The 22,110-nt window shown below is 36.6% G+C and overlaps 1 protein-coding gene across 1 annotated transcript in view; it reads right to left on the bottom strand.

Moving 5' to 3' along the window:
• LOC121371918 (cytoplasmic tRNA 2-thiolation protein 1-like) overlaps positions 1-22,110 on the bottom strand; it is a 113,557-nt gene that overhangs the window by 62,162 nt on the left and 29,285 nt on the right. The window contains exons 2-4 of the mRNA XM_041498164.1: positions 11,000-11,123; positions 4,150-4,268; positions 2,812-2,913 (exon numbers count right to left, since the gene is read on the bottom strand). Coding sequence (XP_041354098.1) covers positions 2,812-2,913; positions 4,150-4,268; positions 11,000-11,123 — 345 coding nt within the window. The remainder of the gene's footprint in view (positions 1-2,811; positions 2,914-4,149; positions 4,269-10,999; positions 11,124-22,110) is intronic.

Here is a 22,110-nt window from a genome sequence, read left to right on the forward strand (position 1 = left end):
CTCTGTGTAAAGTGTGAAGTCAGTACACAACTCTGTGTAAAGTGTGACGTCAGTACACAACTCTGTGTAAAGTGTGAAGTCAGTACACAACTCTGTGTGAAGTCAGTACACAACTGTGTAAAGTGTGATGTCAGTAAACAACTCTGTGTAAAGTGTAAAGTCAGTACACAACTCTGTGTAAAGAATGAATGAATGAATGTTTAACGACACCCCAGCATGAGAAATACATCGGATTTGATAATCAACATCAATATAAAAATTCAACAGTTAAATTAAAACAGTGTAAAGAACTGTGCAAAAATACAAATATCACAGATAGATAAAATTAAAATTTACAATAAAAGTCAGTATCTCGAAGAAATTGTAATAAAAGCGTCCATTACATTTCTCTGACCAAATATATCTTTTCGCGTTTCTTTCAGAAACTGACACTCCACCAAAATGTGACACACTGTCAGAAGACACTGACAGCGCTCACACTGAGGCGGAGGATCTTTCTTTAAGATAAATGAATGGGTCAAGTAAGTATGACCGATGCGGGCACGACACAAGACTACCTCATCCTTCCTGCACACTGTCTCCCAAGACTGGCTTGATAGCATGAAGCTTGTTCTCAACCTCACCATCCCAATCACGTTGCCAAGTCGAAAAGATAAATTGGTTGATACAATATTTAAAATCAGTATAAGGTACACAAACCCTGGTATGAGGCAAATCCAAAGCAGACTTGGCAGCAAAATCTGCCTTTTCATTACCCCTGATGCCAACATGGCTGGGTACCCAACAAAATACAATGTCTTTATTGGCAATAGATAAAAAGACACACGTTCGGATCACCATCCCAATTAAGGGATGGTCCAGCTTCATATTTCGTAAAGCTTGAAGACACGAAAGTGAGTCTGTAAAAATAATAAATTTGGATGCACTAGAATCCTTCAGTTCTTCCAAAGCTTTAATGACTGCCCAAACTTCAGCACTAAAAATCGATGCTGAGTCAGGCAGTCTCATGGAAAGTATTGTGTCTGATGAAAAAACTGTAGCACAAGCCACAGAATTTCCATCCCGTGATCCATCTGTATACACAGGAATGTAATCACGGTACTTGTCTTGAACTTCCATGAAAAACTGTTTATAAATAACAGCATCTGTGCGATCTTTCTTCAGATGTGCCAGATCAAACACAATTTTAGGTGGTGTAAGACACCAAGGTGGTAAAACAAAATATGAAGGAGTTTCCAAAGTGTCATTTAAATCAATGTTGGAAAGTGACAAAAAACGCTTAATGCGAAGACCAAATGTACGAATAGCATCAAACAACTTCATATATTTGTTGTCAAACACCGCATCATGTGCTGGATGTTTTGATAAAGATTTAATCTTGGCAGCATACTGCAGAGAAAGCTTGGCATGTCTAGCACCCAAACAAGGTTCATGTGCATCAACGTACAAGCTCTCTACAGGAGATGTTCTAAACGCACCAAGACAAAGCCTAAGTCCCTGATTGTGTATAGGATCTAGTATCTGCAAGTACGACTTGCGTGCCGACCCATACACAATGCATCCATAATCAAGTTTAGACCTCACAAGAGATCTATACAGATGGAGCATAACCTTGCGGTCTGCTCCCCATTCTGTATTACCAATAACTTTTAAAATATTAAGAGCTTTTAAGCCCTTCTTTTTAACATATTTAAGATGGGGCACAAAAGATAATTTCCTGTCAAATATAACCCCCAGAAATTTGGTCTCCTGCACAACTGGAATTGGATTTTTGTCCAGAAACAACTGTGGATCTAAGTGGAGACCTCTTTTCTGGCAGATATGCATACAAACCATTTTTGCCTTTGAAAATCTAAAGCCATTGTCAGTTGCCCATTGATGAAGTTTATTCAAACAAAGCTGCAACTTACGTTCAATGATACTCATATTGGACGATCTGGGTGATGCTGTTAATTTTCACAGAAAATAAGGTTACAGACAGGATACTACCTTGAGGTACACCCATCTCCTGTGGGTGAATGTTGGACAAAGTCGACCCCACCCGGACTTTAAAAGATCTATCTCTTAAAAATTGAGATATAAAAACATGAAGTCGACCTCTTAGGCCCATGCCATTGAGGTCGTTTAAAATCCCATACCTCCACGTGGTATCGTAAGCTTTCTCCAAATAAAAAAACACTGAAACCAAGTGCTGATTATGGATGAAAGCTTCCCTACAAAACGTTTCAAATCTAACAAGATGATCAACCGTGCTACGTCTAGATCTGAACCCACATTGCACGTTAGTAAGCAATTTGTGAGATTCAAGATACCAGACAAGTCGAATCTGTGTAAAGTCAGTACACAACTCTGTGTAAAGTGTGAAGTCAGTACACAACTCTGTGTAAAGTGTGATGTCAGTACACAACTCTGTGTAAAGTGTAAAGTCAGTACACAACTCTGTGTAAAGTGTGAAGTCAGTACACAACTCTGCGTAAAGTGTGAAGTCAGTGCACAACTAGTGCAAGGTGTGAAGTCAGTACACAACTAGTGTAAAGTGTGAAGTCAGTACGCAACTCTGTGCAAAGTGTGAAGTCAGTACACAACTCTGTGTAAAGTGTGAAGTCAGTACACAACTCTGCGTAAAGTGTGAAGTCAGTGCACAACTAGTGCAAGGTGTGAAGTCAGTACACAACTAGTGTAAAGTGTGAAGTCAGTACGCAACTCTGTGCAAAGTGTGAAGTCAGTACACAACTCTGTGTAAAGTGTGAAGTCAGTACACAGACTGTTACTCTCATTATGGATGATCTCAAGTAAGGAAACATATTAAACTGACCAAGTGAATGAATGAAAAGCACAAGGAGGAGACTGGTTTACCTTGTAGGACACAATCTTGAGGGGTAGTTCATACTGTACTTGGTTTCTCTTCACTGTCTGCAAGTGAAGAAATACCACACATACAAATAGTCTTAAATAAACCATGGGCAAAACACACAGACTAGAAATATTTAATAACAAGCATTTTGGGAATACTGCTAAAGCAATACACGTCCCCTACCTGACCCAACAATGTTTTGTATCTCCTAAATTCAAGAGCCAAACATCTGTAAAAAGTGGGTAAATCACCATGATAAAGCTATATACAAAATTTCACCTGAATATTTTCAGGTATTGCAAAACAAAAGTCCGGATTTAGTTTTTTCATATCTCCTAAGTTCAAGGGCCATATAAAGTTATATACCAAATTTCAGGTTAATATCTCAAGGCCTTCTGGGAAAAAAGTCCGGAAAACATGTGGGACAGACGGACGGACACGGAAAGACAGACAGACAGACTGAAGGACATGGGATGAAACCTATAGTCCCCTTCGATTGGACCGGCAAGGGACTAATAATGCTTTGTCAATATTTGTATTTCATGTAACTGAAACATCCAACTATTTTGCCAACCTTCTTAATTCAAATTGTGAAGGGAATGACCACTGCTGTGTTGCAATATGTAAAACATTTGATGTATGTACACATCTTGAAGTCACTGACACTAGTGGACCAATCACAAAACTTTCTGTGTTTAATTAATTGTGTGCTGCTACTAACATTAGGACAACCAGAAACACACTGGAGCTGGTAAAGGTAATAAGTGAAGCAAGTAATATATCATTTAACAGTAGACACTGTTTAATTGCTGAATGTTACACTGCCTAATTATAGCATTTAGTATTGTACTGCCACTCATATATCGGGTTAGGCATCGTGAAAAATAGGTTAGCTAGTGACTTATAGTAAGAGTTTGTGAGACGAGCCCTCCCAAGTTGTTCCTCAATATGAAGTTTGATGGTCCTGCATGTATTGGTCCAAGATATGGTCTGGACAAGGAGAGGTAACAGCCTGACGACAAATTCCATACCATAATACGACCCATAAAAATTAATAAAAGTAAAATTATTAATAAGACTAGAAAGTAAAATGACAATTATCAATAAGTTCACAAGCCTACAAACAGTACTCATTTTTAATATCCGCCTCCTGCTTCATAACCCTTCATGAGATGTAGTGTTGTCAGGAATATTGCAAACATTACCCTCTTCCCCTAGCATATGGTCGGTACACTCATGGAAAAGTTCATCAATTTGAACTGCTACTAAAAATGTTAAAGTTGTTACAATCTCACCTCGAGTGAGTCGTCACGGTAACCAGTGATGCCCTCGTCGACTGACAGCAGCACGAGGTCCACGCCGTAGTGGTAGCGGTCGTTGAGTAACTTCAACACGTGGGCAAGAACCGTCGAGTCTGACATACACAAACACAAGTCAGTGAGCAGTGAGTATGTGAGCAGTATGTGTATGTGTATGTGAGCAGTGAGTATGTGTATGTGAGCAGTGAGTATGTGAGCAGTATGTGTATGTGAGCAGTGAGCATGTGAGCAGTAATAACATACCTGAACAGTGTGAATGTGAGCAGTAAGTATGTGAATGTGAGCAGTAAGTATGTGAATGTGAGCAGTATGTGTATGTGAGCAGTAAGTCTATACCTGAGCAATAAGCGTGTGAATGTGAGCAGTATGTGAATGTGAGCAGTAAGTATGTGAATGTGAGCAGTAAGTCTATACCTGAGCAATAAGTGTGTGAATGTGAGCAGTATGTGAATGTAAGCAGTATGTGTATGTGATCAGTAAGTCTATATCTGATCAGTAAGTATGTGAATGTGAGCAGTATGTGAATGTGAGCAGTATGTGAATGTGAGCAGTATGTGAATGTAAGCAGTATGTGTATGTGATCAGTAAGTCTATACCTGAGCAGTAAGCATGTGAATGTGAGCAGTATGTGTATGTGTTCAGTAAGTCTATATCTGAGCAGTAAGTATGTGAATGTGAGCAGTAAGCATGTGAATGTGAGCAGTAAGCATGTGAATGTGAGCAGCATGTGCATATGATCAATAAGTCTATACCTGAGCAGTAATTATGTGAATGTGAGCAGTAAGCATGTGAATGTGAGCAGTAAGCGTGTGAATGTGAGCAGCATGTGAATGTGATCAGTATGTGTATGTGATGTGTATGTGAGCAGTAAGTATCTATGTTAGCAGTATGTATATGTGAGCAGTAAATGTGTATGTGAGCAGTAAGTATCTATGTTAGCAGTATGTGTATGTGAGCAGTAAGTATCTATGTTAGCAGTATGTATATGTGAGCAGTAAATATGTGTATGTGAGCAGTAAGTATATATATTAGCAGTATGTGTATGTGAGCAGTAAATATGTGTATGTGAGCAGTATCTATGTTAGTAGTATGTATGTAAGCAGTAAATGTGTGTATGTGAGCAGTAAGTATATATGTTAGCAGTATGTGTATGTGAGCAGTAAATATGTGTATGTGAGCAGTAAATGTGAGTATGTGAGCAGTAAGTATCTATGTTAGCAGTATGTGTATGTGAGCAGTAAGTATCTATGTTAGCAGTATGTGTATGTGAGCAGTAAATATGTGTATGTGAGCAGTAAGTATCTATATTAGCAGTATGTGTATGTGAGCAGTAAATATGTGTATGTGAGCAGTAAGTATCTGTTAGCAGTATGTATGTAAGCAGTAAATGTGTGTATGTGAGCAGTAAGTATATATGTTAGCAGTATGTGTATGTGAGCAGTAAATATGTGTATGTGAGCAGTAAATGTGTGTATGTGAGCAGTAAGTATATATGTTAGCAGTATGTGTATGTGAGCAGTAAATATGTGTATGTGAGCAGTAAATGTGTGTATGTGAGCAGTAAGTATCTATGTTAGCAGTATATGTGAGCAGTAAGTATCTATGCAGGCCCGTAGCCAGTCATATTTGCGGGGGGGGGGGGGGGGGGGGGGGGCATTCAGATATTGGGTGGAACTAAACTTATATCATGGGTGCCAAAGGCACCCGAATCAATGCAAAAGGTCTAGGGGGGTCAGGGGCATACTTCACTGGAAATTTTTTAATGTAATGCTCAGAGGTGAATTCTGGAACTATTTGTGATGGGCTTTTAATATTTTATTTCAGGTATTTTGAGGTCGTAGCGCGTACAAGAGCAGCAGTAAACTTTAACTACATTAAATGTGTGACATGTCTTGTTACATTAGCCTATTGTAAAACTGTTAACATTGATCAATGTACTTAACTGAGTATATATTGCATATGTGTAGGCCTATGGGTAGAAGGAACGTAAATATATGGAATGTGCGTATTGTTACATAATGGGTACATCTCGTACACCTACCTGTGCTCAACTATGGGCTAGGTACGACTGAGCTATATAACTATATATAACCATCGCTCAAAATATGGATACGATCATTGACAGACTTGGCAGAAGCAAGGAAGGGGCGAGACACACATTTTTTTTCTAAAACCAGCATATAAGTGAACAGAACTAGTTACACTGTGAAACAATACATTTCTGTTTTGTACTTTAATACTCGTTAATTGTAATCCATGTAAAATGCATAGTTGTTTGTTTGCAACCTATTATAGCTGTTTGGTAGTGCTTAATGCAAATGTGAATAAACGTTGTCGAGATTCAGGCATTTAAAAAAAAACCCCACCTAAATGTGTGCAAAACTCAGCCTGCCCACCCTCCTTAAAAATTAGAGCCCGTATGCCTGTGAGGGGCTGTATGATGAGTATAATGTTACCATTAACAGACAAGGATTCATAGTTTGTGAAAACAGGAATCTAGAAAAATAACAATTGAATCACTAAACGCACATGTGGGAAAAAACCCAACCCATCAATGTGTTTAAATTTTGGTATTTCATTGTTTATTTGGTGTATTGAAGGAGGAAGGAAGAAATGAAGATGCACTCAACACATTTTATTTATGGTTATATGGCGACAGATATATGGTTAAGGACCACACAGATATTGAGGGAGGAAACCCACTGTCGCCACTTCATGGCCTACTGTTTTCGATTAGCAGCAAAGGATCTTTTATATGCACCACCCCATAGACAGGATAGCACATACCACGTCCTTTGGTGTACCAGTCATGGAGCACTGGCTGGAGCGAGAAATAGCCCAATGGGGTTGGTGTATTGACGGCATCGGAATCGCTTTCGTGAATAATATTTGAGTCGGTTGCTCCCCCTTGATTTTTGTTTGACAAAGGTATTGCAACCAATGACTTTATTCAAGATGGAATGAAATGTATGACATGTTAAACATACCAACCACATGCCAGACACGGTTTGATATTTCATAAAAGTATTTATTTTATTGACCAGTTATATTATACCTTGTTTCTTTTTCGTAAGAAAAGCGTCCATCGTTTGGCTGCTCTTGGCTGCAGTGGGCCGGACATAGCCCAGTGGTAAAGCGTTCGCTTAATGCGCAGTCAGTCTAGGATCGATCCCCGTTGGTGGACCCATTTGGCTATTTCTCGTTCCTGCCAGTGCTCCACAACTGGTGTAACAAAGGCCATGGTATATACTATCCTGTCTGTGGGATGGTGCATATTAAATATCCCTTGCTGCTAATCGAAAATAATCCATGAAGTGGCGACAGCAGGTTTCCTCTCTCTCTCAATATCTGTGTGGTCCTTAACCATATGTCTGATGCCATATAACCATAAATAAAATGAGCTGAGTGCATCATTAAATAAAACATATCCTTCCTTCCTCTTTGCTCAGGTCGTCCCATGATAGTCATAGTTTTTGAGTCGAAAAATAGCGCTCCACAATAATTGCTTACATGATAGACTGGTTCTCAATTGATTATGTCCATAACGACGCCTTGTAATATCATTCGTGTAACACATGTACCATGTTAGGCCAAAAATATTTACGGAAATTTCCGAATGCTGAAATTAACATTGAGCTTCTACAGAGACAAAACAAATAATATCAGAGGGCGGGCTTCCAATATTGGTTTCGAATAAACTAGCATTTAATACAGCCATTTGTTAGGGTAAACGTTAAAATACTTATAATACGAAATAAAAGACATTATACATTTTTGGGCCTGCTATGTTAGCAGTATGTGTATGTGAGCAGTATATGTGAGCAGTTTGGTAGTTTTATTAAATTTTATATTATAGTAAATTGGTTTTAAATTTACTTTTTTGTAGTAAAATAAGATTATCAAGTTTTATTTTTACTTTATTAGACAAAAATGCCATTTTACTTTTGAGTGAATTAATGTCATTTAAACGTTTCAATATCAAGCAATAAAGTCAGTATACTGATGTTTAGTTACTGATCGTACCAATGTATTACCTATTAGTGTTCAGTAAAACGTTCATGTAGTTCATAACAGGCTGTCAATTACCACTTAGTGTTCAGTAAAACGTTCATGTAGTTCATAACAGGCTGTCAATTACCACTTAGTGTTCAGTAAAATGTTCATGTAGTTCATAACAGGCTGTCAATTACCACTTAGTGTTCAGTAAAATGTTCATGTAGTTCATAACAGGCTGTCATTTACCAATTAGTGTTCAGTAAAACGTTCAAGTAGTTCATAACGGGCTGTAAATTACCACTTAGTGTTCAGTAAAACATTCATGTAGTTCATAACAGGCTGTCAATTACCACTTAGTGTTCAGTAAAATGTCCATGTTGTTCATAACAGGCTGTCATTTACCAATTAGTGTTCAGTAAAACATCCATGTAGTTCATAACAGACTGACAATTACCAATTAGTGTTCAGTAAAACATTCATGTAGTTCATAACAGGCTGTCAATTACCACTTAGTCTTCAGTAAAACGTCCATGTAGTTCATAACAGGCTGTCAATTACCACTTAGTGTTCAGTAAAACATTCATGTAGTTCATAACAGGCTGTCAATTACCACTTAGTGTTCAGGCTGTCAATTACCACTTAGTGTTCAGTAAAACGTTCATGTAGTTTATAACAGGCTGTCAATTACCACTGTGTTCAGTAAAACATTTATAAGTTTATTGTCATCAATAAAAAACGCTATTGTTTTGGAATAAAGGCAAGTTTTGTTAAGATTGTTCGAAATGACACCTATTAAAGATAGTTACAGCCATTTTAAGTATTAAAATATGCAATATCGATCTTCAGGATCTTACGATTAGCAGACAGTTCTACACTAGTGCAGGACGCACATTAAAATATTTTCTTAAGAATCACATTTTCTTTCTACGTCCGTTCGGACCAAGTTCTACATGTGAAAACCGTATGAAGTGTTTCAATAATATTTTGTAAACCTTCATTACGAGATTAAGCCTAAAAAAATTATTAATTTAAAAAACAAACACTATTGTGTGTTTCTGGAATCGTACCAAACAAATTACTGTAGGTAGGATGGATCTGGTTTTTGGTGGTGGTTAGATGTAAAAAGAAAAAAATCATACCATATTTACCCCTCCTTTGAGGCCATCACTAAAAATACTTTGTTTTGTCATTTCCGACCAATAGTTTCAAATGTGGGTAGGTATGTAGGTAGGTAGGTAGGGATTATTGTATATTTTACAGTATATTGCTCATAATTTAAAAAACAACCACCCTAAAACAACATGTTTAAATAAAAATACATGATTTTGAGTTTTTTCTCGTTTTTTCCCTCTTTTTTTTCAAATTATGGGGCTACCAAGATTTTATGTGGGCTACCACTGGAAAAACTTACGGTCAAGGCCTGTACCTACATGACAAACTACAGACCTTTGACTAGAACCCTACCTGCACGACAAACTACAGACCTTTGACTAGAATACTACCTGCATGACAAACTACAGACCTCTGACTGGAACACTACCTGCATGACAAACTACAGACCTCTGACTGGAACACTACCTGCATGACAAACTACAGACCTGACTGGAACACTACCTGCATAACAAACTACAGACCTCTGACTCAAACACTACCTGCATGACAAACTACAGACCTCTGACTAGAACACTATCTGCATGACAAACTACAGACCTCTGACTGGAACACTACCTGCACGACAAACTACAGACCTTTGACTACCTGCACGACAAACTACAGACCTTTGACTACCTGCACGACAAACCAGACCTTTGACTAGAACACTACCTGCATGACAAACTACAGACCTCTGACTGGAACGCTACCTGCATGACAAACTACAGACCTTTGACTAGAACACTACCTGCATGACAAACTACAGACCTCTGACTGGAACACTACCTACATGACAAACCAGACCTCTGACTAGAACACTACCTGCATGACAAACTACAGACCTCTGACTGGAACACTACCTGCATGACAAACTACAGACCTCTGACTAGAACACTACCTGAACGACAAACTACAGACCTGTGACTAGAACACTACCTGCACGACAAACTACAGACCTCTGACTGGAACACTACCTGCACGACAAACTACAGACCTCTGACTGGAACACTACCTACATGACAAACTACAGACCTCTGACTGGAACACTACCTGCATGACAAACTACAGACCTCTGACTGGAACACTACCTGCATGACAAACTACAGACCTCTGACTGGAACACTACCTGCATGACAAACTACAGACCTCTGACTGGAACACTACCTGCATGACAAACTACAGACCTCTGACTGGAACACTACCTGCATGACAAACTACAGACCTCTGACTGGAACACTACCTGCATGACAAACTACAGACCTCTGACTGGAACACTACCTGCATGACAAACTACAGACCTCTGACTGGAACACTACCTGCATGACAAACTACAGACCTCTGACTGGAACACTACCTGCATGACAAACTACAGACCTCTGACTGGAACACTACCTGCATGACAAACTACAGACCTCTGACTGGAACACTACCTGCATGACAAACTACAGACCTCTGACTAGAACACTACCTGAACGACAAACTACAGACCTGTGACTAGAACACTACCTGCACGACAAACTACAGACCTCTGACTAGAACACTACCTGCACGACAAACTACAGACCTTTGACTAGAACACTATCTGCACGACAAACCACAGACTTCTCACTAGAACACTACCTGCACGACAAACTACAAACCTGTGACTAGAACACTACCCACATGACAAACTACAAACCTTTGCCTCCTGATGCTCCGATGGCAACCTTCTCGCCGTGTGTCAGCAGACTGGCTGTGGTGATAGTGTGATGTACTTCTTCTTCAAATGCAAAGTAGAAACAATCTTTACACATCACATCGCCCTGGGAAAACAATTGAATACAGTGCAACATGACATACGAAGTAGAAACAATCTTTACACATCACACAGCCCTGTGAAAACAACAGAATACAGAGCAACATGACATACAAAGTAGAAACAATCTTTACACATCACATCACTCAGTGAAAACAATTGAATACAGAGCAACATGACATACAAAGCAGAAACAATCTTTACACATCACCCTGTGAAAACAAAAGAATACAGAGCAACATGACATACAAAGTAGAAACAATCTTTACACATCACCCTGTGAAAACAATAGAATACAGTGCAACATGACATACAAAGTAGAAACAATCTTTACACATCACCCTGTGAAAACAATAGAATACAGATCAACATGACATACAAAGTAGAAACAATCTCTACACATCACATCACTCGGTGAAAACAATTGAATACAGAGCAACATGACATACAAAGCAGAAACAATCTTTACACATCACATCACCCTGTGAAAACAACAGAATACAGAGCAACATGACATACAAAGTAGAAACAATCTTTACACATCACATCACCCCGTGAAAGCAATAGAATACAGTGCAACATGACATACAAAGTAGAAACAATCTTTACACATCACATCACCCTGTGAAAACAATTGAATACAGAGCAACATGACATACAAAGCAGAAACAATCTTTACACATCACACCGCCCTGTGAAAACAATAGAATACAGAGCAACATGACATACAAAGTAGAAACAATCTTTACACATCACATCACTCGGTGAAAACAATTGAATACAGAGCAACATGACATACAAAGCAGAAACAATCTTTACACATCACCCTGTGAAAACAATAGAATACAGAGGAACATGACATACAAAGTAGAAACAATCTTTACAAATCACCCTGTGAAAACAATAGAATACAGTGTAACATGACATACAAAGTAGAAACAATCTTTACACATCACATCGCCCTGTGAAAACAATAGAATACAGTGCAACATGACATACAAAGTAGAAACAATCTTTACACATCACATCGCCCTGTGAAAACAATAGAATACAGTGCAACATGATATACAAAGTAGAAACAATCTTTACACATCACATTGCCCTGTGAAAACAACAGAATACAGAGCAACATGACATACAAAGTAGAAACAATCTTTACACATCACACCGCCCTGTGAAAACAACAGAATACAGTGCAACATGACATACAAAGTAGAAACAATCTTTACACATCACATCGCCCTGTGAAAACAATAGAATACAGAGCAACATGACATACAAAGCAGAAACAATCTTTACACATCACACCGCCCTGTGAGAACAATAGAATACAGAGCAACATGACATACAAAGCAGAAACAATCTTTACACATCACATCACCCTGTGAAAAAACAGATTTATTGCCCCCAGAACATAGACAGTGAACAGGTTGGGGAGCCGTGGTCACTGCCTTACAAAGTACATATTTAAACAATAGTATCTAAACAAAATATGCTATTTAAATGTTAATGCTTTCTATGATATTTATAAGACGGAAAGGGAGGGAGGGGGAGAGGGGGAGGGGGGGGAGAGGGAGAGGGAGAGAGAGAGAGAGAGAGAGAGAGAGAGAGAGAGAGAGAGAGAGAGAGAGAGAGAGAGAGAGAGAGAGAGAGAGAGAGAGAGAGAGAGAGAGAAAGAGAGAGAGAGAGGGTGCAACAGCAGTAGATAAGTATCAAGAAGTTGTGGGGATACTGAGAGAGTATTAGAGAATGACATTTTTATTAGTACTCTATTTCCAAGTGACCTTTCAAAGCATTATGTTTAATTAAAACATTCTTTCAAAGAGTGTTTTATAGGGTGTCCATTGCTTATGAAATGCTTCATAGTTGCAATTTTTATAATAAATATTTTTTTCTATTTCAAAATTATTTTGTAGAATATTTTTCGTGGCATTGACATGTAAATTTCTTTTTTGTATTTTCATACTGTAAATATAATATTTTATGTTGATAGTCAGCCAATTTACAAAATCACCTTTTTCATTGTTGATCATGCCTAACATAACTATGTCTCTGCTTAGAGTAATATTAATTCCAGTTTCATTTCTTATCCATTCTTCTATTGCTTCCCACAGAGAATGTACTAAACTACATTCAAATAGAAGGTGTTGTATGGTTTCAGGTGATTTGTTGCAAAAACTACAGGCATTGGAATCAATATAATTAATCATATTTAGAAATTTGTTAGTTGTAAGAATTCGGTGTATGATTTTATACTGAAACCAAGATAATGTTGTGCTTTTGACAGATCTAAAGGGTAGAATGTAATAGTTTTCCCAATCATATATATCATAGATATATCCTTCTTTAAAATATTTTATTTGTGATTTTGGAATGGTGGTTTGAGTGTTCAGTAATTAGAGAATAACTAACGAGCTACGAGGAATTACGGATTATCTGTCCCGAGTGAATTAATTTTTTACAGCATTAATTCACGAGGGACAGATAATCCGTAATTCCTCGTAGTGAGTTGGTTATTCTCTTTATTACCCATTGTCAATCTTTAACGATTTTAAAAGTATATTTACGTTGTCGCTGCTGTAACAACTAACAAGCTCTACCAGCCATAACAATATATTCATACGCGCCGTTACCGGTGCACACCCAACAGTATCCACCAAAGAATAGTTCCAAAAAAACCCAGTCAAAATAATAAAATAAAAACATTTTTAAACATTTGTACATATATTTTGATTTTTAATTCCGTAAATGAATGAATGAATGAACAAAAAGTGGTCCCGGCAGTATGTAATTGCCAATCAAATCTCGTCTTTTTAAAGCCAGCCAATCAGTGACTGTAGAAGCAATCTGCACACTGTGCAGAGATCGAAAAAATATTACCCCGTATATTTGAGCCCATATGGGTAATAAATCATATATATGTTTGCAACCTTTCTGATCTTTGAACAAAACCTTTAAGTTATATGGAAGAACAGGATTTTGTAATGCTATAAAAACGTCATCATTTAAATTATCTAGGTTGTAAATAAATGATTTTATAGCACTGACCAATGAAGCATATTCCAGAAAATGGGTAATTATGTCATATTTCTCTATGAACTGTTCATATGTTAGAAAGTCTCCTTGTTCTTTCAACAAATCGTTAATAAAGATAATACCTTTTGAGATATATCGTTTTAGTATAAACGGCTTTTTATCTATACATATTTTACTGTTGAACCAAATATTGATCTGGAGAATATCATCTATGTTTACTGGAATTTGTTTTTCTTGTATCCTTAACCAACTCTCCAAAAAGTATTTTTTATTGAACTTTTTTTACAGTATAGAAAATGGTCGCCATATATAATTAAATCATGTGTTGATATATTTGTAGAAGCTTCGAACAAAATGGTCCATTTTGGGTTATTTAAAAATATCCTTTGGATCCACAAACTTTTCAAAGCGGTCATAAAATTATTTATGTTTATCATTTTGATGCCACCATTTTTATAGTTTTGCGTTATTAAGTTTCTTTTAAGTTGTTCACGGCAGCTATTCCAAATAAATTGGAAAAATAATGTATTTATATGTTTTAGCAAACGTTTGCTTGGATTTGGTAATGTTTTCAGTAGGTATGTTAGTTTAGGAACTATTAAGTTTTCAGGACTGTAATTCTTCCTAAAACAGTAAGTTTTCTGATAGACCATAGCTTCATTAATTTTTGTATTTCGATAATCTTGGGATTATAATTTAAATCAATAATTTCTTCTAGGTTAATGGAAAAGTTAATACCGAGAAGGTTAAACTGTGTACTGCCCCATTCTAGTTTCCATCGAGTGTGATGGTAAACTTCATTTGAAAATTTCTTGCTACCTATCCAAATAGCTTTTGATTTGGTGTAGTTAATTTTTAGGCCAGATATTTGTGCATAATAATCTAGGATAGATAGAACACCCTGCAGGGACTCAGGAGAGCCGTCTAAAATAAAACTTGTGTCGTCTGCAAACTGCGGTATTAAATATTTTTCACCATCTATAGTGATACCTTTTATATTATTGGAGTTTTTTACTATGATAGCGAGGATTTCAGCACATAAAATAAATATATAAGGAGACAAAGGATCGCCTTGTCTACAGCCCTTTCTAGTTTAAATGGCTCTGAAAGAAATCCATTCTGAATTACTCTAGATACCGAGTTACTATATAGTGTTTTAATCCAGGTTTTCATTGATGTTTTGAAGTTAAAAATGTCTAAGGCTTTATTGATAAATGACCAAGATATTGAATCAAAAGCTTTTTCGAAATCGATTAATAATAGTAAACCAGGGATATCTTGTTCTTCGGTATAATGCATAATATCATAAATTAATCTAATGTTTTCACCAATGTACCTTCCTTTAATAAAGCCTGTTTGGTCCGAGTCTATTATTTTATCAAGAACCCTTTTTATTCGATTTGCAATACAACCTGAAGCCAGTTTAAATGTACATGCAGTTTAGGAGAGTTAATGGTCGCCAGTTTTTTTTAGAAATTCTTTAGGTTTGTTTGGTTTTGGGATACATGTTATGATTCCTAATTTTTGAACATTAAACATTTCTTTCTTAGCATAACTGTAATTGATAGATTGAACAATAAAATGACCAAGATCTATCCAGCAAAATTTGAAAAATTTGGCAGTAAACCCATCCAACCAGGACTCTAATCATTTTTCATATTTTTAAGACAAGTTAATACTTCCGAGTGTATTATTTTCACCTCTAATGTTTCTGCATCTTCTTTTGTCAGGATATTAAAATTATAATTTGCAAGTGTTTCCATAATATCATTATCATTTTGTCCAGGTGGAGTTGAGTAGAGGTTTTGGTAAAAAGCTTTAGTTTCTTTTAGGATTTCTTCCTGATCTTTAACTATTGTTCCATTTTCTAGTTTTATTTTCGAAATTAGTTTACTAAATTAGTTTCTGGATTCTAAATTACAAAAATATTTTGTTGGTTTTTCGCCCTCTTCGATCCATTTTGTTCTTGACCTTATATAATGTCCTTTAAGTTTTTGTTTTCTTAGCTTTGTAATTCAAACTTTTTAGATTCAATCTGTTCTAAATTAATCTTCTAATAATTTAATTTCATCACATAATTTTGTTTCCAGTTCATCACAATTTTTTTTCTTAAAAACTGAAAATGATATAGTTTTGCCTCTTATTTCCATCAATAACATTTCCAAGAAAAGTTGACTATCTATGGAAAACTGAATTTCATCTTTTGGTATAGAGGCCCGAATGAATGAATTGATAATAAATACCTGACTGATTGAAAAAAAAAAAAAAAAACCTAACCAAAATTTTTTTTCCTACGTAAACAAAACTACAGGAGCATGAAAATGGACAAAAGACACCCAGTTTTACGTCAAATTAAAAAGAAATGACCAAATAACTCGTGTCGAACCCGCTGTCTTCTTAAAAGAAAAGACTTATGATTCTGACACGGAAGACGACGAGACATATTAGAAAAGAATTCATGCCGATTTATATCTAAACTAGACAGTTTTACAGTACAAAGTGTTATTTTGTGATTTGGTGTTCATTTTTATATTTATGCAATGTAATATAGATGCGATTTAGTACTGTCATTTTGAAGGCATTACAATTTAGTAGGTGTGTTTTTGGGGTGGGTTTTTTTACCTATATATTTTCTTTCTTTCATATGTATTATGATTAATTAATATACAAATGTGTGTGTGTGTGTGTCTGTCTGTCTGTGTGTGTGTGTGTGTCTGTCTGTGTGTGTGCGTGCATGTATGTATGTATTTATGAGTATGTGTGCATATATTCATGTATATGTGTGTATGTATATATATATATATGTATCTGTGTGTGCATGTATGTGTATATGTGTGTATTTATGTGTGTATAAGTATGTTTGTGTGTATTTATACATGTGTGTATATGGATATATGGATATATGTATGTCTATATGGGTAGTTGTATGTAAATGTATATGTAGGTGTGTTTATACATGTATATACTAATACTCATGTCTGTATTATCATTTATTTGATTGATTGATTGATTGAATAACTGGTTGATTAGTTGATTTTTTTTTTTTTAAATTTTCAATACAGTGCAACATGACATACAAAGTAGAAACAATCTCTACACATCACATCACCCCGTGAAAGCAATAGAATACAGATCAACATGACATACAAAGTAGAAACAATCTCTACACATCACATCGCCCTGTGAAAACAATAGAATACAGTGCAACATGACATACAAAATAGAAACAATCTTTACACATCACATCACCCTGTGAAAACAACAGAATACAGTGCAACATGACATACAAAGCAGAAACAATCTTTACACATCACATCACCCTGTGAAAACAATAGAATACAGAGCAACATGACATACAAAGTAGAAACAATCTTTACACATCACATCACCCTGTGAAAACAATAGAATACAGTGCAACATGACATACAAAGTAGAAACAATCTTTACACATCACATCTCCCTGTGAAAACAATAGAATACAGTGCAACATGACATACAAAGTAGAAACAATCTTTACACATCACATCACCCTGTGAAAACAATAGAATACAGTGCAACATGACATACAAAGTAGAAACAATCTTTACACATCGCCCTGTGAAAACAATAGAATACAGTGCAACATGACATACAAAGTAGAAACAATCTTTACACATCACATCACCCTGTGAAAACAATAGAATACAGTGCAACATGACATACAAAGTAGAAACAATCTTTACACATCACATCGCCCTGTGAAAACAATAGAATACAGTGCAACATGACATACAAAGTAGAAACAATCTTTACACATCACATCACCCTGTGAAAACAACAGAATACAGTGCAACATGACATACAAAGTAGAAACAATCTTTACACATCGCCCTGTGAAAACAATAGAATACAGTGTAACATGACATACAAAGTAGAAACAATCTTTACACATCACATCACCCTGTCAAAACAATAGAATACAGTGCAACATGACATACAAAGTAGAAACAATCTTTACACATCACATCACCCTGTGAAAACAACAGAATACAGAGCAACATGACATACAAAGTAGAAACAATCTCTACAAATCACCCTGTGAAAACAACAGAATACAGAGCAACATGACATACAAAGTAGAAACAATCTCTACAAATCACCCTGTGAAAACAACAGAATACAGTGCAACATGACATACAAAGTAGAAACAATCTCTACAAATCATCACATAGATATTAAAACTCATAAAAATATTTCTTTCTTACTTTGTGTATTGACTAATCCATACATTAATAATAAGACATTTTATTATATACCTGTTCAATCTTACTATAGTGATAAAGACATTTTCAAACTGTGTGATAAATATATCTTATATCACACATGTGCGATCTGGACCGGAACATGTAAATGGAGAATTCCCTTTTTTATTTATTACTAGAGTTAGCTCCTTTTTGTTACTGACGTCATGTCTGATAAATTTACAAATTATGTCACGTTGTATTTGAAACATTACACGAGATTGGTGCTGTGTATGATTCACATTAAGTAAATCTATGAAAGGAGGATTGATTAATAGATTAAACAAAGTATAGTTGTGACGTTAAATTAAAAAAGTCTTTGTAAAAATAAAAGGTATGTAATAAATACAGAACTTCACATACGTTGTTTTCGCTTCCTATTTATAGGAAATGAAAACAACATTTGTGAAGTTTTATATATTATATATCACTACACACATTATATATTAATGAAGAGAATTTCTCGTCAACAAGGTACATAAATCACAATTTAGTTATTTTCTGTATAGCAGAAGCAATCCGCTTTAACACTGGATAAAAATGTTTAAATTATATTTTAATTTCAGTAGAGCAACATGTAATTTCACTTGAAATACAAAATAAAAGATACACCTCTGGAACAATAATTAACACCTAGAAATATATTTGTAAAACATTTTGTTTTTCACATTTTGAGTGAAGGGTTGACTGTCAGTGAAACAGCCTGCTTGGTCTGTGAACAATATGGACGACAAGTTTTGATGCCGTGTGTTTTCAATGTTCTCTTTTTGTTCCGAGTGGTAACCGGAGGAGTGAGTGGTGTGGTGTGTGCCAGCCAAGTGATTAAAGTGTGGAGAAAACCTCATCTACCTTCTGCTGATGAATGCTTCCTGCCGGTAAACTGTAAAAAACGCTAATACCAATAAATTATGTGATAAAATAGCTCCCTTCTGAAAGGTTGTAGAAACACCCACCCCCTCTTGATAAATACTAGCATTAATTATAATCACAAGTAACAAAGACAGGTACAAAATGAAATCAAGACAGATTGCTGAAATCTGCATAGGAGAGGCATTAAATGGCTTTTCATTCACAGGTAAAGTTTCTACCTTGACAAAAAACTACACCTCAGTGACAAGTAAACTATCGGTGTGGGTGTATGAGAAATGCTTGTATTGCAAGTGGGCGTGGCCCGGCAAGCTGGTCACACGGGAGAACAAAACACGCTCCATGACATATGTTGAGAAGCCGAAGCCAGGGAACAAAGTGGCGAGAAGGCTGACACTGGCGGGGCCGGTGTGATGAGGGTGAAGATGAAACCTGCCAGGCTGCCACCGACGCAGAGACACGAGTAGATTACCCAAACTCCGCTCTCTCTCGCCCCGCATCTCCCCTGTCACACACCGCTCATTGTCACAGCAGGGGGTGCCACCCTTACAACACAGCTCATGTAATGTTTCTCACTTGGCTGTTTGTTGAGACGACTCTGATAGAAAGACAATCCTGTAATAGGCTGCCAGCCTGGATCAGTTTGCAGTGTAGCAGTGACAAAGTGACAGTGATGGCAAACATATTCTACTCCTTAACCCTCACAGCTCTAGACAAACAAATGTTTGTTATATTACATCAGAACAGTGGTATCCAACAGTTACTAACATACAAGATTAACCCTCACACAGACAAACAAATGTTTGTTATATTACATCAGAACAGTGGTGTCAAACAGTTACTAACATACAAGATTAACCCTCACACAAACAAACAAATGTTTGTTATATTATGTACATTAGAACAGTGGTATCCAACAGTTACTGACATACAAGATTAACCCTCACACAGACAAACAAATGTTTGTTATATTATATCAGAACAGTGGTATCCAACAGTTACTGACATACAAGATTAACCCTCACACAGACAAACAAATGTTTGTTATATTACATCAGAACAGTGGTATCCAACAGTTACTAACATACAAGATTAACCCTCACAGCTCTAGACAGACAAATGTTTGTTATATTATATCAGAACAGTGGTATCCAACAGTTACTAACATACAAGATTAACCCTCACACAAACAAACAAATGTTTGTTATATATTACATCAGAACAGTGGTATCCAACAGTTACTGACATACAAGATTAACCCTCACACAGACAAATGTTTGTTATATTATATCAGAACAGTGGTATCCAACAGTTACTAGCATACAAGATTAACCCTTACACAGACAAATGTTTGTTATATTATATCAGAACAGTGGTATCCAACAGTTAGTAACATACAAGATTAACCCTCACACAGACAAATGTTTGTTAAATATTAAGGTACATCAGAACAGTGGTATCCAACAGTTACTAACATACAAGATTAACCCTTACAGCTCTAGACAGACAAATGTTTGTTACATTATAACAGAACAGTGGTATCCAACAGTTACTAACATACAAGATTAACCCTCACACAGACAAACAAATGTTTGTTATATTACATCAGAACCATGGTATCCAACAGTTACTGACATACAAGATTAACCCTCACACAGACAAATGTTTGTTATATTATGTACATCAGAACAGTGGTATCCAACAGTTACTGACATACAAGAGTAACCCTCACACAGACAAATGTTTGTTATATTATATCAGAACAGTGGTATCCAACAGTTACTAACATACAAGATTAACCCTCACAGCTCTAGACAGACAAATGTTTGTTATATTATATCAGAACAGTGGTATCTTAGCTTAGTAACTGGTTTAACGTGTCCATATACCACTAGGGTTTCGAACACGCCTATCCCGAGTCCGGCCTCCGATAGGATCAGGGGTCTGACTCGGGACAGGGATAACACTGGTATCCAACAGTTACTAACATACAAGATTAACCCTTACAGCTCTAGACAGACAAATGTTTGTTATATTATATCAGAACACTGGTATCCAACAGTTAATAACATACAAGATTAACCCTTACACAAACAGACAAATGTTTGTTATATTGTATCAGAATTGTGGTGTCCAACAGTTAATAACATACAAGATTAACCCTAACACAGACAGAACTAACACAAATAGGCAAGTCCAAGCGGTAACGGGGCAGTGGGGGGTGGGGGTGGGGTGGGGGGGGGGGGGGGGGGGGGGGGGGGGTGGTGTGTGTGTGTGTGTGTGTGTGTGTGTGTGTGCATGGGTGGGGGGGGTATTTTAACAACTATTACACATAAAATTGTTCATGTTGAATGAAGGTTTTGCCATAACAGCTTTCTTTCGGATTGGTTATTGGTTACACTGCTGCAAAACATATTTCATGCAACTGTTTTAAATGTCATAAATTAGTTTTTAATATTCGGTAATGAAGGCACATAAAATGCACATTGCATAAAATTACTTGCCGGGATTTTTTGATATATATTTGCTGTGCTAGGCATCCAATATTGGAACTTGTAGCCCAGTGGTAAAGCGCTCGCTTGATGTGTGGTCGGTTTGGGATCGATCCCCGCCGGTGGGCCCATTGGGCTATTTCTCGCTCCAGCCAGTGCACCACGACTGGTACATCAAAGGCAGTGGTATGTGCTATCCTGTCTATGGGATGGTGCATATAAAAGATTCCTTGCTGCCAATCGAAAAGAGTAGCCCATGAAGTGGCAACAGCGGGTTTCCTCCTTCAATATCTGTGTGGTCCTTAACCATGTCTGACAC

The sequence above is a fragment of the Gigantopelta aegis genome, chromosome 4, assembly GCF_016097555.1.
Source record: "Gigantopelta aegis isolate Gae_Host chromosome 4, Gae_host_genome, whole genome shotgun sequence".
Lineage (NCBI taxonomy): Eukaryota > Metazoa > Mollusca > Gastropoda > Neomphalida > Peltospiridae > Gigantopelta > Gigantopelta aegis.